This window comes from Phocoena phocoena, chromosome 14 (assembly GCF_963924675.1).
Source record: "Phocoena phocoena chromosome 14, mPhoPho1.1, whole genome shotgun sequence".
Classification (NCBI taxonomy): Eukaryota; Metazoa; Chordata; class Mammalia; order Artiodactyla; family Phocoenidae; genus Phocoena; species Phocoena phocoena.
Window position 1 is genome coordinate 30,606,365 of NC_089232.1, and position 24,996 is coordinate 30,631,360.

At 48.8% G+C, this 24,996-nt stretch overlaps 1 protein-coding gene across 2 annotated transcripts in view; it reads left to right on the forward strand.

Annotated features, from left to right (window-relative positions):
- Positions 1-24,996, forward strand: part of ADD2 (adducin 2) — a 43,939-nt gene that overhangs the window by 13,337 nt on the left and 5,606 nt on the right. For both annotated transcript variants that reach the window (XM_065891367.1, XM_065891368.1), the window contains 11 exons: positions 1,001-1,152; positions 1,601-1,681; positions 3,592-3,741; positions 5,028-5,171; positions 7,134-7,232; positions 11,343-11,519; positions 16,539-16,796; positions 17,719-17,838; positions 18,667-18,756; positions 20,705-20,852; positions 22,401-22,526. In XM_065891367.1, coding sequence (XP_065747439.1) covers positions 1,001-1,152; positions 1,601-1,681; positions 3,592-3,741; positions 5,028-5,171; positions 7,134-7,232; positions 11,343-11,519; positions 16,539-16,796; positions 17,719-17,838; positions 18,667-18,756; positions 20,705-20,852; positions 22,401-22,526 — 1,545 coding nt within the window. The remainder of the gene's footprint in view (positions 1-1,000; positions 1,153-1,600; positions 1,682-3,591; positions 3,742-5,027; positions 5,172-7,133; positions 7,233-11,342; positions 11,520-16,538; positions 16,797-17,718; positions 17,839-18,666; positions 18,757-20,704; positions 20,853-22,400; positions 22,527-24,996) is intronic.

A 24,996-nucleotide genomic window follows, 5' to 3' on the forward strand; every position in this document is an offset into this window, starting at 1 on the left:
CTCATCATTTCAACTAATGGCAAACCTGATAGAGGACATACATCACACGGTGTGACAGTGAGGTTTATAGAGCTGGTGGAAGCTTCCAAAGAGCATTTTAAGCCATTAACGGTTTTAGTGGGAAGCTGGGAGAGACAGCATCAGGAGGCTGCCAGCCAGACATCACCTTAAGCCGGAACCCTTTCCTATTGATTCTTTTATTGTCTCCTAGACCCTGATTAATTGGAGTTCTGGGGCTCAGATGCCCTCTTCTGCCTTCCTGAGGCACGCAGGCAGCGGTCATCGTGGTTAATTGGACAGACTGAGCGTCAACTCCTAGACCCTCTGGGTGCCCTGACTATCAGATGCTCTAGGCTCATTTCCCTATTACTCCCGCATCCCTCTGAGTTCCCCAAAAGAGCCATAACTAACCAAGGGACTGCATATCCAGAGGGGAGCAGATGTGGCCCCCCGAGGCCTCCAGCCCCTCAGCCAGCACAGCTACACTGACTTCTGGAAGTTCATGACTTGTCAGAAAAACTTGACGAATTTACTTCCTGGTTGACTTGGCTTTCTGTCTGCCCTGTTTCCAAATTAGAGAAAAAGTTATATTACATGGCATAGTTAAAACAATACGATAATGATTAGTAACTTCTTCATTAAAACTGATAAAATATACTCATATTTCCACTCAGAAATTTATTTATGCTTTTATTCAATGTCCATCTCTAGGGTTTGTGGTCAGCTTGGCCTTCTGAGAAACTTCCGTTCTGTGGCCTTGAGTCTGGCCATGATTTTTGACCGAAAGCAATGCCATTCTTCCCCGAAGGAGCAGAGGACCTTATTGGGCACAGCTGTCCATTCTGTGGATTTTCTCCTCTGGAGTCAGGGTCAAAGAATGTTGAACTCCCTGAAGTCTTGTGTGTGGTTGTAGTGCCAGTGAGAATTTGAGAGGACAGGGGCAGGGCAGGGGAGGGCAGACGGGAGCCCCTGACCCGAAAGATGCCCTGTGCCCCTGCAGACTTCTCCATGATGACACCCATCAATGACCTCCACACAGCCGATTCCTTGAACCTGGCCAAGGGGGAGCGGCTCATGCGGTGTAAGATCAGCAGTGTCTACCGCCTCCTGGACCTGTACGGCTGGGCCCAGCTGAGCGACACCTACGTCACGGTAAGGAGAGCATTTGGGGGTGAGGTGGGGCAATGTGTGTGACCCCCACCAAATCCAAAGGGAGAACTCCTGATCTTTGGCATGGCCATGGCACTGCTGGTGGCCTTTGGCCAAAATTCAATGAGCCCTTCCAAGGTTTCTAACCACTGTGGTTTCCTGAGACAGATAACTTGCCCAGTGGGCACTTCTCTGGATGAGGAGCCAGGAATTTCTGGATCCTATTTCTAGGGCTACCCTTGACCATTGGGAGATTCCTCCTGTAATTCCATTTCCCCAGCTCCAAATAAAGCTGAGTCCTCTTCATCTCTTATGGGTCAGGGAGAAGTAAAGGTTCTTGGGGGGAAGATTTGGGTGCAGTGGATTTAGGGAAAGAGGGGATTCAAGCAGTATGGCATTGAAAATGACCCCTCTCCCTCCTTGCCTCTGAGAACACGTGTCTTTCCTTCAGTTGAGGGTCAGCAAGGAGCAGGACCACTTCCTGATCAGCCCTAAGGGAGTTTCATGCAGCGAAGTCACAGCATCCAGCCTGGTGAGTACAGTCCAGCCTGTCACCACCCATTTCTTGCTGAAATGACAGTACTCTCTCTGCTCCTACGGTGAGAAGTCATCTCCAAGGTAGCCCCTGCCATCCTGTCCTCCTTGCAGTTCGCAATCTAGTGGGACAGAGAAGTCACATGGACACCAAAACAAACTGAGAGCACAGAGCATGATGTGATCAAGAGACGAAATGGGAGGTGCAGGCTGCAAGTGCAGTGGGAGGGTGAAGGGAGAAGAGATGAGCCTGGAGGGCTCTGAGCCTGGGATTGGACAAAGGCTGGGAGTCGGGAAGCCTTCCAGCTGAGGGGATACATTAGAACGACAGCCAGTGCTTTGTCCCAAAGCAGTGCAAGACTCTTCTAGTGCCGGTGCCCTGAGAGAGAGCTTCTGGGCCCCCTTGCTGTCCTCCTGCCCCTTTTAGGCGTGGTAGGAAGAAACTTCCAGAATCGGTTTCGATCAGGAAAGATTTCTGGGTGCGGGGGTGGGGGGAGAGGAGAGCAGTCTAGGGACTGGCTTAGAAGCAGAAGAAGTCGAGTTCAGGTGCATTTTTACATTGACACAAAGTTGTTTTTGTCTGTGCTTAGACGCGATTAAGGAGTGGCTTTTGTCTTCTGTGTCACAGTCAAAAGTGGCAAAAGTCTCTGGGGATGATGTTCTATGAGATTGTTAATGTTAGGCAGTGCCATGGCTTAGGTATGTGCCAGGTCAGCCGCAGCGACCAGCAGTTGAGTGTGTGTGTGTGTGTGTGTGTGTGTGTGTGTGTGCACGCGCACGCGCCCGCCCGTGCGCGTGCGCGTGTGTTTTCACCATGACACCCACAACCCCTTGGAGTCAAAAGCAGATTGTAAGACCAGTGACTGCTCTCCATGTGTCCTTTAAGACCTAGCTTTCGGGTGGCTGGTAAATGGGTGTTCATTATATGATCCTCTTTACCTCTGTGTGTGATTAAAAATTTTTCAAAATAAAAAGTGGGACAAAAAGGAAAAAGGCTCAGTTTAGATGTTCTTCCCTTTAATAGGAGGAATTAAGACTCCTCCCATCTGCTTCTAGAGAATTCTGTGAATGGTTCTCCTCTTGCACCTTGCTACTCAAAGTGTGGTCCGTGGACCAGCAGCAGGGCTATCACTGGGATCTTGTTAGAAATGCAGACTCTCAGGCCGAGTTCTTGGCCTACGGAATCCGAATCTGCATTTTGACAGGATCTCCAGGTGATTCTTTTTTTAAATCAAATGTTTTTAAATTGGAGTACAGTCGATTTACAATGTTGCATTAATTTCTGCTGTACAGCAAAATGATTCAGTGATACGTGTATATGCATTCTTTTTTATATATTTTTTCCATTATGGTTTATCATAGGATATTGAATATAGTTCTCTGTGCTATACAGTAGGACCTTGTTGTTTATCCATTCTATATATAAAAGCTTACATCTGCTAACCCCAGCCTCCCACTCCATCCCTCCCCCAACCCCTCCCCCCTTGGCAACCGCCAGTCTCTTCTCTATGTCACTGATTCTGTTTCTGTTTCACAGATAGGTTCATTTGTGTCATATTTTAGATTCCACAGATAAGTGATATCACATGGTATTTGTCTTTCTCTTTCTGACTTACTTCACTTAGTATGATAATCTCTAGTTGCATCCAGGTGATTAAAGTTTGAGAAACTCTGCTCTAGCGTTTTTCAATGCTGAATTATAATCGCCTTTGTTTCCCAGTAGCCTGTGTGCTCACCCTGCAGGCAGGATTGGGGTCTCTTGCCCCCCACATAAAGCACATCCATTGCCCGTGGTATGGTGGAGAGTGGACACAGGTGGGTGGGCGTGTGCCTGGCCCACCTGCGGGGAGGGGAATGAGGGGTCTCTGCCTGCTGGTGGCCGGAAGTCTCTCTTCCCCCCCGGCCCAGATCAAGGTGAACATCCTGGGAGAGGTGGTGGAGAAGGGCAGCAGCTGCTTCCCAGTGGACACCACGGGCTTCTGCCTGCACTCGGCCATCTACGCCGCCAGACCCGACGTGCGCTGTGTCATCCACCTGCATACTCCGGCCACAGCGGCGGTGAGTGTCAGCTCTTCAGCCAGCATTTCAGTCCCCGAGGCTGGCGGCAGACCCATGGCACCTGTCTCTCTGAGGGTCTCCCTGAAGAAAGACATAAGCCCCCAAGCTAGGAGCAAACTCGCCATATAAAACAGTTCTGGAAAGATTCCCTGGAACTCAGAGCAAGGTCAGGAGGGGACACCCAACATGGGAACCTCCTCCTCTGCATTTTCTAACTATGGAAGTCTAGGTGAGGGGAGACAAGGTGAAGATGTGTAAAGTCTTCCCTGCTGCACCCCGCACCTGCTACATACACAAACCGGTGCCGCAGGCCCGGGTGACGGCACCTTCCGAGTGTCTGGGAACTGGGAGAGAGCAGAGGGAAGACCCTCAAGGAGCAAGCTGTCCCCCAAGGGTCTCTGGGCATTCCTCCATGTCTACCTGAGACGCTGCGGTGCACCTGGAAAGACAGCAGACTACCAGTCTGGGTGTTCCCTCAACCCTCACCCCCAGGCCACATGCCTACAGGGGCAAAAAAGACCTGTCACTGGCCTGTGTTTTTCTCCGCAAATCACTCCGGTTATAAGCACTCAGACCTTCCAGAATTCGGACTAAGACTGCATGTTGTATTCGTGCCAAGTATCCATTTCTGCAGAGCCGGGGCTTCCACGAGGGGCAAGATGAGTGAAGGGGGGCGAGCGGCTCTCCTAACCTCTTCACGCTCCTTGCTTTTAATAAAAGGCGGGGTTTGGGGCATGGCCGTTTCAGCCTGTGTTTTAACCCTGTTCTCTGGCACTTGCATTGCTCCATTGCCGGTAAAATGGGGGCTTCTCAATGGGCCTCCCTGTTAGTGAAGAGTCGTGGCTGTTGATGCACTGACCCAAGGCTGAGGGTCTCACGCAACCCACCCCAGGGACCCTGGACCCTGCTTCAGCCCAGCCTGGTGCCAACTCCACCAGCCTTGCCTCTTCCCGGGTCCTAGGAAAAGAGCCAAGCAGGGGTGGGCAGCAGCACGCCACCCCTCGAGCGTATGCTTTGCAGCAGTTTTAAAAGGTGATGTCTTGACGTGGCAGCTGGGAAAAGTGTGACGAAAAGGCTTTAGAGGAAGCAGTGAGAAAGCAAGAGCCTCGCCAAGGCGGGGTTGGGGGAGGTGGGGGGGTGCCTTTCTCGTGCGCTCGCTCCCTCCCCTGCCATGTCCCCAGACAGAACTTGTCTGTGCTGCTCTGAGGCCAGGGCGACTGTGACAGAGGGGCGAGGAGGGGGGTGGAGCTGCTGCGCTAAACATTCATTCCGTCGTCTCACTACAGGTGTCAGCCATGAAGTGGGGCCTCCTGCCTGTGTCCCACAACGCCCTGCTGGTGGGGGACATGGCCTATTATGACTTCAATGGCGAGATGGAGCAGGAAGCCGATCGGATCAACCTGCAGAAGTGCCTTGGACCCACCTGCAAGGTTCGGCTCAGCTGTTCTGGGAAGATGCTCCGGGTGGGATTGTCAAAAACCGACATCACAAGAGCGACAAATGTTCTTTGGAAAATGTTTATAAGTTGCAGATAAACAGCAATAACAACAAATGACATAAAACTCTTTCACCCTACCCTGCGATTTGGGTGCACACCCCCATAACTGTTCATATAGATTTACAAAACTAGGATTATAAAATACATTCTCCCTTTTCCCCTTAGTGATATACAGTAAACACCCTTGTATGTTACTAAATACTTTCTAATCACTAGTTTAAATTGTACTTCATTGTATGAATGGCTGTGCCACTATTTACCTACACAGTCCTCTATGGTTGGACATTGAAAAGTTTTCCCCCAAATATTCTCTTAATATAAACAACTCTGTGATGAAAATTCTTTCACCTACATCTTTGTATTTGCTTGGGATGATTTCCTTAGGATAAACTCCTAAGGATGCACATTTTAAAACTCTTACTTCATAGTACCAAATTGTCCTCTCCTCCGGCCATGACTAGTACGTGAGAATGCCATTTCCCTACAGTCTCCCCAAACTTGACTGTTATCACTTTTTATGTTTTTGCTAACTTGATAGAGATAAACAGAATCTCATTATTACTGCTTGATTTAAGTCTGAAGGCCTCTTTCATAACAGCATGTAATTAGGGCTGTTAGCTTAGGATGGGGAGTTTCATAGCCAAGCCTGGGTGGATGCACGCTTGCCCCCTTCCTTGAAAGGCACTCACTCCCGGAGTCATTTTCCATCTGAGAGTCCCTGTCTTCCCATCTCTCACATAGAGCAGAAATCCCTGCCACCCTCTCCTGCCATTCTCTGAAGCCTCATTAGCAGTGCCAGGAGAGGGGTGATGTTCACAGTTGTGAAACGGTACAAAAATTTAAGAGATGGGGCATTCACAAAAGATCTGCAAACTCTTGTGAGCAAAAGTCACGGTCTCTTTCCATCTCTCTGGGCTCTTGAGACGAAAAAACTCCAGCTGTTTTCAGCAAGAGTGGATGTGAAGAGTAGGCCACTGGGCCTCAGCCCAGGTGCTGCAAGGACAGATCTGATACGTGGGTCTGTGGCCCGACTCCCAGGTGGGTGTCACCTAGGTATCTTTCAGAGAGTTCTCAAGGATAAAGCCAACCAAGAAGAGTTTCCAACAGGGAGGGTGCACCTGGACCTTGGTATAAATTCATTTCTGTTTTTTTCCCCCTTTTAGATCTGCCTGCCCCTGGCTGAGCTACAAACATCGCTCCATCAGGGACAGCCTGGGTTCTGGTTCCGACTCTGCCCCTAATTAGCTGGGAGACTTTCAATTTCTTTAGGCTTCTCTTTCCTCATTAGTAAAACTAGTGAGTTAGATTAGAAGGTCGCTGTGGCCTCTTTCATGGAACTGTAAGATCTTAGATCTGCCAGGGCCTCACGGAATTCGTGGAGAGGAAGCCTGAGGGCCAGAAAACAGGGGACCCAACTCACCTGTGTCTGCAGAGACACCTCTCAGAGGACCACCCGCTTGGGTTTGACTCACAAGTCCACTGAGTTACAGGTGGGCAAGTGCTTTTGAGGTTGGACCCTTGTATTCAACAGCAAGTAATTTCACTCACTTTAACACAAACATTCGTTTTTCAGACTTTAAGCTCTTCAGGGCCTAAAAACCCAGGCCTTGCCCAAAGAAATCCACCAAGCTATTCAGTCTCAGTTTTCAAAAGCATCTTCAATTTTTTAGAGTGGATGCTTTAAACGTTCGTTTGGGTGGATATTAAAACTCATGGGGTGGGTGGGTAGCATTCGGTGTTTGTACAGGGAGAATGAGTAAGGAATTGGGGGGGGGGGAGGGGCGTGTGCTCCAGGACTGGATATGAAGTTGATCTGAATAAAATGAAAACTCTCTCCCTCTTAACTCAAGTTTGGAAGGCTTAAAGTTTTAATTGGCTGTCTGCTCCTGTGCAGATCCTGGTGCTAAGAAACCATGGAGTGGTTGCTCTGGGTGACACCGTAGAGGAGGCGTTTTATAAGATCTTCCACCTGCAGGCTGCGTGCGAGATACAGGTGAGCAAGTTCCTCTGGGGTGTGGGCCCAGGAGGGACCCTGACAGGAGCCTGGGGGCAAAGGTGGCAGCCCCATGGGCCGTGATTTAGGGAGACCTTTGAGTGGGGCCCTCTGAAAGCCTCACCCTATTTCTCTGCCTTGGCAACACCTGATTCTTCTAAAGTTTCACGTTTGGAATCAGTTTTGTAGCTTTAAAATTTTCCACCGCCATTGTCTAACAACCAGCACCCAACTCTTGGGGATCAGTGCTCAGGAGGGGGAGCTGCCTGGGTTCATCATAGGACAGTGGAAGGAACTGTACTTCCCATGCTCCTGTATAACCTGGCGCGTGTACCTGTTACCTCTAGCTGTGCCCCGAGACACCACACAGGTAAGTCTTCTTTCCTTTCTTTGTTCGGAGAAGGGTAGTTTGCAAAGACCATGAATGTGGTCAAGTCCAGAAAGAGAAGTGGAAAGGCCCAAGTAGAGTGTTGACATGGCAGGCCTGACCCCAGGGAAGCCCCAGGGTGATGTCCAGGGAGCCCATGGTGAAGTTCTCCTAACTGGTAAAGGATGAGATAGAGCGTGGGTGGGGAGTGTCAGTAGTCGTGGGACCCCTAGAAGACTTGATGGAGAAGCAATAGGAAAACACACATCCTGTAGTTTTATCAAATTACCAGGTAGTGTTGGATAAGCCAAGCATATGCTCCTTCCGGTGTGGCAAGCCGTCAGGTGAGTAGGAGGGTCTGTCACAACTGACTGGGCTCCATCCTTCCCAGCCTGCGCTCTGTGCTCTTGGGTCAGGGACTCGCCCTCTGCAAGCCTCCATTTCCTCAACCTCAGACCTGGGTCTAGAGAGACCTTGTGAGGATGGCCTTTCAGACAAGGAGAGGTGTTGCCGATGGTATTTTTAGGACTCGGTTGACAGAGGGAGAGGCTAGCTGCTCCAGGGTGAGTCGGCTCTTTGCAGGGCCCTTCTGGTGTCCCATCTGCCCTCTCCTGGCTGGTCTGGGCAGAGCAGTGCCCCGAGGAAGACGGCCTGCCCCTCTCTTGGGCGTTATGGGGGAAGAATGGCATAATCCCAGAAGCAGCACTAGTGGAGGCTCTACAAGTGGGATCTTTCTCAATGGTCTTTGAAGGATATGTTGAGAGGACAGTGATGAAGAAATGTTAGAGGAGGTGGTGTGAGACCCTCCTGACTCCCCATCCAATAATGCTGGCCCTGAACTCTGACCCCTGAGTGTTGTTAGAACCTGGCAGAGCCTCTGATATGCCTACTTTCCCTTCTCCACATCTGAAGAGTTGCCCATCTTTCTTCTGAAGAAGAGGCTTCCAGGAGAAAATATCTCATGAAAAAGAACGAATGGAGAGAGGTTCCCGGGTGTCCCCCCTCCACCACACGGTGAAGGATGCCTTCCCCAGGCTCCAGATCCCCAGAAATGGCCACTGTGAAATTTAAGCAAAGGGAGGATGGCCATCTAGCAGCCGGGGAGATGAAGGGCAGAGCTGCCAGCCACTTTCCTGGACGGCCCCAGCTGCTTCTCTTGGCCCTGTCTGCTGTCACTTTCTTTTCAGTCAGGACTGGTTTGATGTAACCTTTTAAAAGCGCATCAGGCGATGGGGACAGATAACCCCAGGAAAGCGCCAGTGGATTTTTTTTCAGCAGGTGGAGCAGGAAGGCTTCTAGAGGGTGAAATGAAACTGGAAGTTGTGGGGAAAAAACGGGAGAGATTGGACCAAGAGTGTGGGTGCATTAAGGCTCGGAAGAGCCCAGGTACGGCAGCCTGCAGATGCTGTTGGGACTGCAGTCCCTGGAAGGGTCATTTCTGGTCAAATGCCCAGCACCGAAATTCTGTTTCCATCATGACTAGTGTTCTCCCTCAGTGGCCTTGGCAAACAAGCAAATGCGTCCGTGGTCATTTCAGCGGTTCAAGGCTAAGAGCCTATTCCATTCTCCTGGGGACAGTGTTCTCTTTGCTCCCCATCAGTTTGGGGTTCCAGGAAACTGGGTCATCCTCTGCTGAGAGAGGCAGCTCCCTGCTCTGTTCACAGGCAGATGAGAAGCTCAGGCGATTCTCCATCTGCTACCCATCGCCATGGAAACGGATGGGGGAAGGGGGAGGTGAGAGGAGGCAGCTCTTGCAAGGGTGTGGGCAGTTTTCTCCTCCTCTGTGAATGACCAGTCTCCAGGGGCTATTGCTTCTCAGCCTTTCATGGTAAAACCTCAGAATTTATTTATCAAAATGTTTCTATGGCACTCCGTATGCACCAGGTGCTATTCTAAGTGCTTTACAAATATTACCTTAAATAATCCTCACGAGGTAGATACTATTTTCATTTTACAGATGAGAAAGCTGAGGCACAGGGAGGGTAAATAGCTGCTGAAAGTCACACAGCAAGTAGGTGGCAGAGCCAGGATCCAAACCCAGACAGCCTGGTACCCAGGTCCTATGTCCTAAACACTACATTGCACTGCCTCTCAGGAAGGCAAGCGTCGGTGGGAGAGGTCAGCTGTCAGGTTGGGACCTCTCTTCAGGGAGTTGGCGCTTCAAGTCAGGGTTTCAGGGTCCCAGAGCTCGAGCCCTGCCTTGGCCAGGTAGGGGTCCAGGATGAACTTGGTAATTGATCAACCAGCTGGGATTCACTAGCTTTGAGAGTGCGTTTCCAGGTGCTCAGCCTTCCAGGTGCCAGGTGTGAGGGACTTCAGAATTAGAAAACAGGGGTCAGCAGAGGGCAGAACTGGGACCAGTGAATGAACATAATAAAAAGGTAGATTTCAACTCAGGGTAATCTATATCAACTCACTGTAACCCTTCTAACATTTGGACAACAGTATAATAGGCTGCCTTCCCAGGCACGGAGCTGACCACTTCTAGGGATGCTAGACAAGGACTCATTTTGGGTGAGAGAATGGAATAAAAGGCCTCGAAGTCTCTATATTTGTAGGGTGTGGAGTCATCCTTTTAAGATAAAAATGGAGGCTTCCATAGGACACATGCCTCGGATGAAGAGAGCATGGAAATGCTCGTTGTTGCTTCTTCCTCTTCACAGAGTGACGGGGGTCACCTTGGAAACGCTGCCTGGCTGACCTCTAGGAAGTCTCACAGGGGCCACGTGTTACACTGGTGAATTTAACACACTCTGGAGTGTGTCCAGGATCCTCGTGTGTTCATAGACCTGTGTTTGTCAGCAAGCTACACTGCATTCTTTTCATTTTCAGTGAAACAATAACTGGCACAAAAACTGGAACACTGAAAGTTTATATGATCAGAGCCGTTCCCCCATAACAAGCAGGTTTACATGGGATATCAAATATTAATCAGAATGCTGGGGTCTTGATGTGCCTGTAGCCACCTGGATTGTCCCCTCCCCATGGAGCCTTGACAGTGGGACAAACGCTCTAAGTCTTCTGGTAAAAGCTTCCTAAGGCCTACACAGTGCCCGGCTGTGACTGTCAGCATTTCATGTGTCTCCTCTCTCTGGGCTTCCTTGACTGGATAACGCCATCATGGAGGGTCTTCTGCATTTAGACCTGTTAATTCAGCCCAACATGCAGCTACACTGATATTTCACTGGCCTAGAAGGCAGCTTATTTCTTTCAAGTGACTTTTTTTTTTTTTAAGGGGAAATATTTCAGACATACAGAAAAGTGCAGAGAGTCATATAATCGACACCTGCTACCAACCAGATTTAACAAAGATCAATGGCCTTTTCCTCTGGAAGAAGTAAAATGTTACAGACAAGAATTGAAGTCCCCTTTTCTCATCTTCCCTCCTTCCCCAGAAAGAATCACAATTTGTGGTTGGTCTGTGTCCCAGGTGATTTTTCAGTACTCTGCATTGCTTTATTCTTAAGGTTTAACACTTGCTATGTCCCCCTAAGAACTGACATTAGGAAAGAAATACTAATACCTCTTTCCCTGGAAATGGGCACAGGCCCTACAAGTTTGGAGGGGCTTTCCTCTGGGAGGAAAAAACCAACTACAGCTCAGTTTTCCAGACATTTCTGTTTCTAATCTTCCCCGATCTCCATTCTCTGTTACACAGAGGAGCACAGGTACACGCGCAGGGATGTGTGTGTACACGCGCACACCCGTGTGTGTGAGCTGAGCGTTCTCTGCCCTTTGCGCAGGTGTCTGCTCTGTCCAGTGCGGGGGGCGTGGAGAACCTCATCCTCCTGGAGCAGGAGAAGCACCGGCCTCACGAGGTGGGCTCCGTGCAGTGGGCGGGGAGCACCTTCGGGCCCATGCAGAAGAGCCGGCTGGGGGAGCATGAGTTCGAGGCCCTCATGAGGATGCTGGACAATCTGGTGAGTCTCCTGCCGTTGTCCTTCCAGGCCAGTCCTTTGTGGCTTAGCTCCCCCAAAACCAGTCCATATGAAGCATTCGGTGGGCGTGAGAACTGCCAACATCACAGTTAATTTGTTAAAGCCCCTTGATCGGCCACTTGACTTAGAGTTTGTGGTCATTCTCATAGTAGTTGAGTTTTCTCAAGTGGTGGCCTTTGCCACCCCTTTTCCAAGGGCTGTGGTTGTTATCATACCTGCACGGTGCTCTTTAGAGAAGGGGTAGGAAGCCCTTGGTTGGTATGAGAGGTGGTAATCCAGCAAAAATCAGCACCACAGAGCCTCTCTCATTTTGTAGCTTTGTTCACTCCTCTTTTGCAGTTAGTTCTGCCTTTCTTTCTAGTCTCATGACTTTAACGCGGAAAACACATAATGCCATTAATTTCCCTGTTCCTGGTGAGCAGCATTAAAATAATATCCTATTGTAACGCATGAATCAATCAATCAGGTAGGGCGTTAACTGGTATATGTCCAGGAGTGGGCTTTAAAGGATCCAAAGAATTATAAGACATCCTTCCTTCTGGAGCTAACAATTTGATTGATGATATATGACGTAACTATGAGACAATTCAAGAATAAGAAGAAAGCATATACAGTGGGGAGCTAATTGCAGGAAGAGACTCTGACTTCTTAGATTGCTCGAAAAAGCGAAGATGAAACCTACCTCTGTGACATTTCTGTATCATTTACCTCCCCTCCCCCTCACCGCTACTACTTTGGACCCTCTCTTTGTTGTGTCTGGGTCATTGCAATAATCAATCCTTTCCTTCTGCCCCCAGTTCCTCCAAATCACTTCCACTTTATTACCAGGCTGAGCATGAGGGTCACTTTATAATGGTGAAAGGTACACTCCACAATGAAAATACAACTCCTGTTAACATTTGTGTAACTGTGGCTGAATAAAGCACCAGGACCAAGTGGTTTCATGCAGAAATTCTTTCAGACCTTTAAGAGACAGGCTATTCTTATGCTATTTAAGCTGTTACAGATAAGAGTGAAAGAAGGAAACCAAACCATAACAATTATAACACATTCAGACCAATCTCACTTTGAGTTGATGAAAAAGGCTGCATGAAAACTAGCAAATAGTATCCAGCATAACATTAGAATAATAATACACAATAACCAAGTGAGGGCTCATTCCTAGTATTGAAGGATGGTTTAATATTATAAATCTTTTAAATATATTTCATGATATCAATGAGTCAAAAATATAAACCTTCTGATCACTTTGAGATCAAAAGTTATTTGATAAAAATTTAATATTGATTTATAAAAATAATAGCTGTTAAGTAGGATAGGAAGCCATTTATTTAGCATGATTAAAATGATTTTTTTCTCAAAACACACACCAGTATCATGGTGAAACACTAGAAGAATTTCCATTAAATTTTGAAACAAAACAATGAAAATATAATGAGAAAATAATCCTATTTGCAAATGCAGCAAAATCAAACTTTAAGCAGAACCCCTTTAAAGACAACTGTAAAATTTTACCGATAGACCTCAGAGAAAACCTGAAATCAGTGAAGAGCTATAATTTATTCTTGGTTAAAAGCTTCAGTAGGGTAACTTTTCCAAATTAATCAATAAACTCAATGTAATTTCCTCAAAAGTGGGGGAATGTATAAGGACTGAGCAAAATGTTCTTTCAGGTGAAACTCAGAATGGCTAGGAAAATCCTATAAAAAGAAGAGTGGGGTTTCCCTGGTGGCGCAGTGGTTGAGAGTCCGCCTGCCGATGCAGGGGACACGGGTTCGTGCCCCGGTCTGGGAAGATCCCACATGCCGCGGAGCGGCTGGGCCCGTGAGCCATGGCCGCTGAGCCTGCGCGTCCGGAGCCTGTGCTCCGCAACGGGAGAGGCCACAACAGTGAGAGGCCCGCGTACCGCAAAAAAAAAAAAAAAGAGTGATTACCACCACATGGTACAGTGTGATAAGGCTTGAGTCACTAAAGGGTGGAACACTAGTCCAGAATGCACAGGCCAATCAATGCTACAGCTTAGAGAATCCAGAAATAGATCCCAAAGGCATGAAAATTTAACACAGGATAAACAGCCATCTTATAAATCTGGGGGAAAAAGATAGACTGTTAGCCATCTGGGAAATAAAACTAAGGTGGATTACTACCTTGTCCTTTCAACAAGATAAATCCTTGATTTGTCAAAAATTTAAACATGGAAAGGAAATTGATATAGGTATTTAAAAACATAGATTAATAGTTTTAATGCTCTTGTGTTGGGAAAGACCTTGTCAAGCATGGCAGGAAAGTCTGAAATCGTGATGCCAAATATTAACAGATATGATTACATTAAAATTCAAAATTTGTATTTTTATAAACCACCCCACCCACCGTATAAACAAAGCTAAAAGAGCGGCTGGGCCCGTGAGCCATGGCCGCTGAGCCTGCGCGTCCAGAGCCTGTGCTCTGCAATGGGAGAGACCACAACAGTGAGAGGCCCGCGTACCGCAAAAAAACAAAAACAAAAACAAACAGATTCATATCTTTACTGTAAAAGGAGGTATTACAAATCAATATGAAAAAGATGACCATCACAATAGAAAAATGAACTGAGAACCCAGTTTACAAAGGAAGATATTCAAGAAGCCATTAAGTGTAATTAAAAATATCCAGTCTTACTAGTAATCCAAAAAGAACAAAACAAAAGAAGAAGATATTACTTTTAACCCATCTGATTGCCAAGGATTTTTTTTTTAATTTTTAAAAAATCCTTTAAATTTCAGTTGAAATTCAGAATGGCTCAGAAAATCCTATAAAAAGAAGAGTGGGGCAATATTCAGTGCGGGGGAAAGGAGACGAGAACTGGGAACTCCAGCACAATTGGCAGAAGTGTAAATTGGCTCAGTGTTTTGGGAAGACGGACATGATAAATATATTAAAACTTATACTGTGCTCCCTTTGACTCAGTCATTTTCATTACTAGGCACTTATGTTAATTGCCTAAAGAAAAATGTGTAAAGATACTCATTTCAGGGTTGTTTATAATATTTTGAAAATAACAGTGTCCACTGGTATTGGTTAGATAAATTATGATATGTCCGTTCACTGGCATATTATGTAGTTGTTTAAAGGTTGCTGTGTATTTGTAGGTTCAATAACATGAAAAAAACTCCAAGACACATTGATGAGCTAAAAGCATCTTATAAAGCTGATTATGTAGCATTATTATTTACAATAGCCAAGGTATGGAAGCAACCTAAGTGTCCACTGATGGAAGAATGGATAAAGAAAATGTGGTACTTATATATGATAGGATATTATTCAGCCATAAAAAAGATGGAAGTCTTACCATTTGCAACAATATGGATGGACCTTGAGGGGATTATGCTAAGTGAAATAAGTCAGACAGAGAAAGACAAATACCGTATGATCTCATTTATATGTGGAATTGAAAAAACACCCTCAAAAACCAAAAATCAAAAAATTCATACTCATAGATACAGAGAACAGATTGGTAGCTGCCAGGTGGGAGGCAGAGAGAAATGGGTACAGGGGTCAAAAGGTGCAAACTTCCATGTATAAAATAAGTAATCCTGGGGATGTAATGTACAGCATGGTGACAATAGTTATTAATACTGTATTATATATTTGAAAGTTGCTGAAAGAGTAGATCTTAAAAGTTCTCATCACAAGAAAAAGAATGGTAACTATGAGAGGTACTGGATGTTAATTAGACTCGTGGTAATCATTTCACAATACACACAATGTTTTTTTCATTGTGGTATAGTTGATTTACAATGTGTTAATTTCAGGTGTACAGCAAAGTGATTCAGTTACACATATAATACGTACAGATATTGAATCACTATGTTGTACAACTGAAACTAATGTAAAGTTACATGTCAATTATATCTCAATTTTTTAAAAAGCTGCTTATGTGGTACAGTCCATTTATATACTGTTTTATATATATTATATGATGCATTAATTATATAGTCTGTATATTTACATACATGCATTTGTATGTGTGTGCTTAGAGAGATGACTGAAATGACTTTTAGTGGTTGTCTCTGGGGATGAGATTTTGCATAAAACCCACTTTTTCCTTATGTTTTTTATATTGCTTAATTTTTCTACACGGCTCTGTACTTTTCTTGTAATCCACTTTCTTTTTTTTTTTTGCGGTACGCGGGCCTCTCACTGTCGTGGCCTCTCCCATTGCGGAGCACAGGCTCCGGACGCGCAGGCTCAGCGGCCATGGCTCACGGGCCCAGCCGCTCCGCAGCATGTGGGACCTTCCCGGACCGGGGCACGAACCCGTGTCCCCTGCATCGGCAGGCGGACTCTCAACCACTGCGTCACCAGGGAAGCCCCAGTCCACTTTCTTTTTAATGCCACTTTAATTTTAAAAAGGATGACAGGTAGAGCCGAGAATTGCTCCAGCAGCTGTTAAGATTCCCGAGTGTTCATTCTGAGTAACAGTCCACCTTTGGGGGACATGGTCTTGCTTAGGAGACAGGGATGTTCTTGAGTCAGAGTTAGGGCTCCCAAGAGAAAAATAGTTAAGAAGCCTTAGAGTCGAGGAAGGGAGGGCTACTGTTAGAATCAGCTGTGAAACTTTTTAAAATCCTGTAGCCCAGATTGCACCCCTGTCCAGTGAAATGGGGAACTCTGAGTTGAGCCCGGGCATACACACTTTTAAAGCTTCCGCATGATTCTGTTTTGTTGAGAACTACTGGACCAGACCAAAAGCTGGAGCTCTGTCTGGTCCACAGGATTCTGGGAACTTTCTCATCCTGATCAGAGGGCTTGTTGGGGTGGAGGAGGGGAGGGGTTGGGGGACCAAGACAGGGAACAATTCTGAAATACACCAGAGGTGCGGCAAGGCCTGGGTTGTATTACAGAGACTTTGGGTTAAACTGAGGCCTTTAGATGGAAGGGGGTAAAGCGTGTGAGCGGACGAGCAGGCATGTACCTGACCATATTCCCCACCACATGTGGTTCTATTTTTGTCCTTTTTAGGGTTACAGAACAGGCTACACCTACCGCTACCCCTTTGTTCAAGAGAAAACCAAACACAAAAGTGAGGTGGAGATTCCAGCCACGGTCACAGCCTTCGTGTTTGAGGAGGACGGCACCCCGGTGCCCGCCCTGAGGCAACACGCCCAGAAGCAGCAGAAGGAGAAGACCCGCTGGCTCAACACGCCCAACACCTACCTGCGGGTCAATGTGGCCGACGAGGTCCAGAGGAGCATGGGTAGCCCCCGGCCGAAGACCACGGTAAGGAGGGCAGAGGGGCTCCGCTGGGGAGATTGGGGTGGAAGGAGAGTGCCCAGCTACCTGTGTGGGCTAAGCAACTTTAAAAGGGAAACAGCAAACCTCCCCTGGGCCTGCACTAGTCCTGTCTCCCCCTAAGTCTTCCTATTGGGCATCTGGGAGCAGCTTCTCATGCCTACGGAGCAGATCACCTGTTTCTTGCACCCCTATGCTGAGTTTTTGGTCCAGAGGGTGGCTGGACCAGGTCACTCCCAGCAGCATGAAAGCTTTTTGCTCCCATATCTGGAAGGGGCTTCTGGGAAATTCAAGGGAGGGGTACCCAACATTTGAACTGACCATCTGATGCAAAACCAGAAGGTGCATGGGGTACTTGCTTCTATTACATTGTCCACTCCCTTTATAACCCTCTTCTGTAGAGAGGTGCTTGCTTTAGACATTAGATGTGTGAGACCTGCCCACAGACTGAGTTTTTACAAATTGTATGCTCTTTTCCTCTCTCTCCCTCATCACACACCCTGGCTCTTAATTTGATTTTCACTAACAAAGTAGCTGGCAGCCAAATAGAATAGCTCTTCGTTTAAAAAAACAAAAACAAAAAAGCCCTGCTAATTAACATCCATGAGTCATCTAATACTACAACACCAGTGGCTGCCTGTCTGTCAAAGCTGGCACCACGGCTCTGTCCCTCCTCTTAAGTGTTCTTTATGGCCATTGATCTGGGGCCTTTCTTCGGTTGCTGGGTCATTTGCTGCCCATCTCTGCTCTGGGAGACACACATCAAAGAGGCCCAAGACGAGGGAAAGTGTTTGTCTAGGCTTGCTGACTTGCATGTAGGCTGGTCGGCCCAGATCTCATGGGGTGGACCACTAGGGTGGACGGTGAGCCATATGCCTTGCCTTACCCACCGGGCCTTGTGTGTGTTCAGTGGATGAAGGCTGACGAGGTGGAGAAATCCAGCAGTGGCATGCCCATACGGATCGAAAACCCAAACCAATTTGTGCCTCTGTATACTGACCCCCAAGAAGTGCTGGACATGCGCAACAAGGTAAGGGGATAGCTAATTACCTCCCATCTTTTCTTCCTCAAGGGCGTGGGGGGGAATCCCCAGGATGCGCCTGACTTACCAACATCCCAGATGCCTCTTGTGGAAAAGAAACTACCATTTATTGGCCATATTCCAGGCACAGTGCTAAGCGCTGTGCTTTTGTAGTCCTGTGTAACCCTCAAATAGAGAGGTGCTAGCTTTAGACATTAGATGTGTCTAAGAGACCAACCCGCAAAACGAATTTTTACAAATTTTATGCTATTTCCCTTTGGCTCATTTTCAAGATTGCAAAATCCTTTGTGTTTATTTCTCTACCTTTGCTTTACAGTTCACTCACTTATATTTCTAATGTTACTTTAAAAACTTAACTTGTAACAGACCGCCTTCAATAGGTCGGGTGTGTTCCCAGAACAGTGTTTCAGTGTGTGGTCCTCTGAAGGGCAGATTCCTGGGTCACTCCCACTCCTCCTCCCATGGGACTGAGATTCAATATGCACGGGGTGGCCCCCCAGGAATCTGTAGTTTAAACCAATTCCTCAGGGACTTCATAGGAATATTAAAAATTGAGAAGCTTCCTCAAGGATCTACTATGCCTCATTTCCCTCTTCATCTCAATGACCTGCTCATCGTTAATGAGAATCTGGTGTTCTACATAAACTTCTCATTCATTCTGGAGCAGACGTGGAGACAGACTGTCTCAGAGTGGATGTGATGCGTTACATCTGCACCCCTGGGCGACCTTTCTAGTGTGCCCTGGGGATGCTCCCTGCCAACTCCACACCCTGCTGCTGGACAGCTACCTCACCCTCCCCATCCCTTTCTACACAGATTCGAGAACAAAACCGACAGGATGTGAAGTCGGCGGGGCCTCAGTCTCAGCTGCTGGCGAGTGTCATCGCTGAGAAGAGCCGAAGCCCGGTACAGCAGACGCTGCCCTTGTCTGGAGGGGAAACGTGTTTGCCTTCTGGGTCTGCAGTGCCTGGGGCCGGGCAGCAGGACCCCTGAGTCCTTATAGGCCCACCTTCCCCTGTGATCTTGGGCACTGGTGCTCTTGCTGCAAAATGGATGCTGTGAGGACTGGGGACAGTATCTCATCGCCTCCCGTGGGCGCCAGGCAGGGGAGGAGTAGCCCAGCCAGCCCACGGGAGTGATGCGGCTTCTATGCCTCCCCCTGGAACTCCCCTCTGCCCTCTGTCAGTGTCCCGCAGAGTGACCTCTCAGGAGCGCGGCTGGCCTCTCCCAGCGGCTCTAGGCCTGGCTGCCCTGAGCGGCTCTGGCCTCTGTGCGTGGAAACAGCACCATCAGGCCGTAGCTCTGGGAAGACGCTCACAGGCTCTCAGAGGGCAGACATGTATATAAGGACCGGTACTCCTACAGGATGGGAAGGGGCAGTGAGTTGCCCACACAAACACACGTAGAGTTAGAAAATATAAAGTTGTTCCCCTGCTTGAGATAGAACAGTTTTTGTTTAGCGCTTAGCAAAAGGGGTGAACGTCAGACTTCCGGCTTGTGTTGGAAATCGTTGCTGCTCATTGCAAAGTAGCAGTGGCATCTTCCTTAGCAGTAAGGGCAGGGGCGGGGGATACAGGGACCATTCCTCTCTGTAGAGCAAACTGAGGTGATGTCATGATTGCAGATCAGGCTGCAACCCACCAGGTGGGTGGCCCTTGGCAGGGGAAGTGTGAAGGTTATGTCATCACCTCCACCCCACCTCAGCTGAGCCAAGAGGAGAAACATCAAATGTGCTACAGGGTCAAGGATAGAAATACCCCACGATAATGGGGGGAGGTGGCAGTTCAATACTGTGATCAACATTGTTAAAAACTCTGCCATTTGTACCGAGTGCTCTCCTTGGAGTCCCTCTTCTTGGGATCCTGGTCTTGGACTTTTTTGAACCCCATGGTTCCTTAAGATAGGCCCAGTGCTGCCTTCTTTTGGAAGGAGCCCATGGGCCCATCATCAGAAGACTTGATGAGCCAGAGACAGATGGCCTGGAGTGTGTGGTGTGGGCCAGCTGCCCAGGCTCACATCCCCACCCCCCTCACTTTCTTTGACTCCTTGGCTCCAGACCACTGAATTCCCAAAGGCTGAGATGAGGTTGCTGAGTTAGGATAAAGGACTATGGAGTCTGAGCTGTCCCGAGCTAGAGGGATCAAAGGATTCCCGAAGCTTACACAAGGCCCAGCTGGTGAGCTCCCCAGAGCCAAGGGCTCCCCAGAGGGGGTGAAACACAGTGATTTTGCCAATGTCCCTTCAGGGACCTGCAGTACAGGCGGGTTGAATATCCAAGGTTCAGGACCTTGGCCCCCTTGTTATTTATGACTGTGTGCAAAACAGGACTAACAGTTTGGACTGAGAACGCCAAAGCCACTGTGTGTTTTGCATATGACTTACTGCTGGGTGCTGTGGCTTGCGCTGCTGGTGCGGGATGGTGGGGTGCATGGCGGGGAGCGGCTGGCGTGACACTGGTTGAGCCAACGCTTTGCATGCTGGGTTTTGGCTGACTGACTGTGGGCCGCCAGCTGTATTTGCACAGTGACGGCTTGCAAGCATCCACAGTAGAGATCGCAATAAAGGTGTGTCTTCCTTCTGCTTGGGAGCATTCTTTGATTTTATTTCTGGGACAGAGGGAGGACCCCCTGCGTTCATCCAGGCAGTTACAAAGAAGTCGGGTCTGGGGGTTGAGGTGTAGCCGTGGGACGGAGTGAACAACCCCTACCCCGAGGCCCCGAGCTGTTGCCATGGAGCTGCATGCCACGCTGTCGCTAGCAAGACCACTGGCAGCCCCATGAGTCTGAAAGGAAGCTCGGGCCTGGGCCCTGACTGCGGCGTTCAGAGAGCGACACTCTCTGTGGTTAACTTTCAGTCCACAGAGAGCCAGCTGATGTCCCGGGGCCAGGCGGACACCAAAGACGAGGCCGAGGAGGTAGCGCCCAACCCCTTTAGCCAACTCACGGATCAGGAGCTGGAAGAGTACAAGAAGGAGGTGGAGAGGAAGAAGCTAGAACTCGATGGTAAATAACCCCCGGCAGCTGGTGCTTCAGGACCTCCCAGGCGGAGGGGAGAGCTCGGGGCACCCAGAGAGGCAGCAGAGCAAACCATGGCCCTCACTCCCCGCCAGCAGCCCTGGACCCCCTTCCTGGCTGCCTGTCAGGGCCCCCAGGGCTCAATCCAGCCTTGTCTCGCTTTCCTTTTCAATCTTCATTTGCTTCTCTCTGTCTCTTCTCTGTCACGTCCTCACTTTGACCTTCCTGCTCCATCAGCAAATAATATCCTTTTTTTTTTTTTTTTTTTTGCGGTACGTGGGCCTCTCACTGTTGTGGCCTCTCCCATTGCGGAGCACAGGCTCCGGACGCGCAGGCTCAGCGGCCATGGCTCACGGGCCCAGCCGCTCCGCGGCATGTGGGATCTTCCTGGACCGGGGCACGAACCCGCGTCCCCTGCGTCGGCAGGTGGACTCTCAACCACTGCGTCACCAGGGAAGCCCAGCAAATAATATTCTTATCAGCATGATTTTGTTAATCACAACAATGCCCCTCATGGCTCGTGCCTGACAGTTACACGGTGCTGCCGCCATGACCCCACCGACCCTCTCACCTGGGAATAAGGAGTTAATCCGTGAGGAGTGCCTATGAATATGGCCTAGGTCAGTAGACACCAGACAAATGTTAGCTGTAATAATATGTTCATTATAATACTGATCATAATTACTGATGATCTATCAGATGGGGTATAAACCGCTTAGCCGGGCAATCAGAGCTGAGTCCTTTATGTCAGAATCTCAGTCGAGCCCATCTCTCCATGCTGACTCCTAAGTAGTCATACTCTTGATAGCTTGTTCATGCCTTTGTCCCTTCCTGACAGAATTTCTCTTCTTGGCTAACCTGATTCAGTATTATCTACACTTCGGCCTCTGTGGCAGACCCCCTCCAGCCAGGAAGCCCTCTCTGTGCCCCACATGGAGCTGTCCCTTCTCTTTGCTTCAAGTGCACTTGGGGTCTGAGACACAGAATTCAGCTCTTGGTTTTGTCCACCAGGCAAGGCTTTCATTCCCTCAGGGCAGGGCCCCCTTCCACAGCCCCCGTCCCCACCCAGAGTCAGCCATCTTCCTAGGAACAAAGGCACTAGAATAATCCTTGCTGGCTTTCTTGGAGTTAGCTTGCTTGGAGTTCTCGGTGCCAATCGAAAAAGTAGATAGAAAAATATGGTGCTCTTTGTCTCTAGAGATTGTTTGGACCGGACATGTAAATTAGACAAATAATCAATAAGCTACATGCAAACAAATCGTGGGCGGGAGTTCCCCCTGCAGTCTTGCCGTCCACATCAGGGGTAACAAAGTCCATCCAAAGATGTCCTGTGATGGAGGAAACGGACTCCGACTCCTCCCACTTACCTCCCCTAGGATGTAGCAGAATTTTTTTTTTAAAGTTAGAGGAAGCAGCTAACTCCAGCCAGGAGAAATGAGGACCAAGCCGAAGAAAGCAGTTGTTTCAAAGCACTCTCGGTCTGCCCACCTCTCCTCTCCTTGACCTCTACCCTGAGCTGGCTTTCTGTATTTTCAGGAGAGAAAGAACCTGCCCCTGAGGAGCCTGGCTCACCTGTAAAGTCTGCACCTGCTTCTCCAGCTCAGAGCCCAGCCAAGTCAGAGACGAAGAGCCCCGTGGGCTCTCCCTCCAAGTCTGTGGACGGTGAGTGGAGCTGAGCATCTGGGAGAGAGGAGGCGCCTCCACAGGCCTAGAAGGGGGTCTGCATAGAGGGTGGGCAGGTATTCACTGCAGGGCACCTGACTTTCAACAGGTGCTGCCCTCCTACGGGAGACTCTCCCCTCTGCTGTTTCTAGGGAACCTGAGACAGGGGTTACCAACTTTAAGCTTGTTCCGTTCACAAGCTGTGACAATACACCTTACAGGTTAAGCCGGGTCTAAGCAATGCTGGGTAAGTTAATGATTGACCCACAGCCTTCTCATCTCTTACTCAGACCAGGATGGCTGATGGGCCTTTCTAGATGCACCAGCCCAGTGCTCAGACTTTAATGTGCACAGGGATCGCCTAGGGATCTGGTTAAAATGAAGATTAAAATGTTAAAATGAAGACACAGTAGGTCTGGGGTGGGACCTGAGACCCTGCATTTCTGGCAATCCCCCAGGTGAGGCTGATGGTGTCATTCTCAACCTTGGCTGCATGTCGGGATCACCTGGGGAGCTTTACAATCCCTGACGCCTGCCGGGGTCCCACCCCAGGTTTCTGAGTTCAGTGGTCTAGGAGTGGGCATGGGGGAGTGCAGCCTGGAGTTGTAAGATCTCTCCAGGTGAATCTAATGTGTAGCCCAGGTTGAAAACCACTTTATTAGATACTAGTTTAGAGAACTGAATTCTAGGCCCAACTCAACTGTTGATTTTAGAAAATCAGATAAGCTCTGTGCCTCAGTTTCCTTGTCTAGGAGATGGGGCTACTAATATTTTCCCCTTTTAAGGTTCTTATATATATAAGGGAAGGTGTAGGTGAAGACATACTTGGAAAGAGTGAAAGCCTGATGTAAATATAAGATCTAATTATGGTTATGATTAATAATATACATAGGATGGATAATAATATGAGAGTCCAAACCTCCTAGATCATGCAAGTGTCTTTAATGAGCTCCTAGAATCGTTCCGGGGCATGAACGCTGCACCTTTGGGGCACGCCACCCCAACTGTGAGCCCTTACCAGGGAGGGCTGAACCCCAGGCAGACAGTAGCAGCTGGGTGTCCTGATAGAACTTTCCCCCTCCTGGGTAGAATGGCCACACGTATAAATGCAGCTCGAATCCCCAACCCTGAGCTCCCTCCGTAAGTGAACTGCTGCCTTGAGCACAGGCCCAGCATTGGCAGGGGAAACCCATCTGCTTGAGGCCAGAGCCCCAAGTGGATGTCCCATGACTGTGTTCATCGTGGTGTTGTCAACCTGCCTCCACAACGTCTTCCTTTCTCTTCCTGTTGGTGCCTTCATCAAAGGAGTTTCCTCCGATTCTGAATACTTGTCTCTGTAGTAAGTGTAGAGAGGCTGTTTACTAACTCACTCCAATACGTGCAATGGGGGAGGGAGGACGTTTACAAAGGAAATATGTTCCTCCTCAGTTTTTTCTTTTGCTGCTCACAACCCTGCCTTCGGGAGGTTTCCTGACCATAAAAGTCATCACCAATTCCACATGTGCTGTGCATGGTTTAGGCATCCCTCTAGGACAGACACACATAGGTCATACCCGTGCACTAACACACTCCTGTACTTGCATGGGACATGCCACCCACAGTGAATGGGCCTTGGGCCAGCTGCTGGACGCCCCCTTTGGCAGAGGGCTTGTGGCCCTCGGGAACACATCTGCACCCCCCCTTCCTAGTGCTTGGGCCCCTCTAAGGAGCCCATGACCTCTTCTAGGCAGAGCCTGAATGGCCTTGGGGACCAACTGCCTTATCTGCATGCAGAGAGCACCCGGCCTGACTGCAGTCTGCAGCATCCCTGCACCAACTGCAGGAAGGCGAGCCCACTGGAGAGGAGGCTGGTGGCAGGAGTGGGACAAGGGGTGGCAATTCCATTTCGGCTCTTGGGAGCCCCTTGGAGTGACCTCTGCTACTCAGTGGGACAGAGGTGGGGAGGAGAGGGGTGTGAGGGGTGGGATCACTGCTTTCCCACTGCCTGACGTCGTTCCCACTGAAGCAGGATTCCTGCTTCTCTCTGGCCCAAATCTATGCTCCATGGAGAGGCACATTCTAGTTGAGTTGTTAGAAAAGAATCTTACTGTAACACAGGCAGAGCTGGGGAGCGTGGACCTCCTTGGTGCCTTCCCCGCATGAAGAGGCACCAGTTGGAGCTGTCTGGGGTGACGGTGTGAAGTGGGGCTGGGTGGCCTTGGCCAGCTCCTCAGAACAACAGGGCTGACCCCCCGAGTAGCATCTGCACTTTCACATGTAGCTTACCCATCAGATCCGGAATGACTTTTACACCATTGGTCCCCATGCTCTCAAATCCTCTTGTGCTAATTCACCTCAATGTCACTCCTCATCTGTCTCCCTGACTCCTACCCCCTCAGCCTCTCTGAAGTAGTCCTTCCAGTCCTGTTCCTTCACATCTGGCCATCTCTGTCATCACCTTCTCTGTTGACTGGCTCCTGACTGTCCCTGC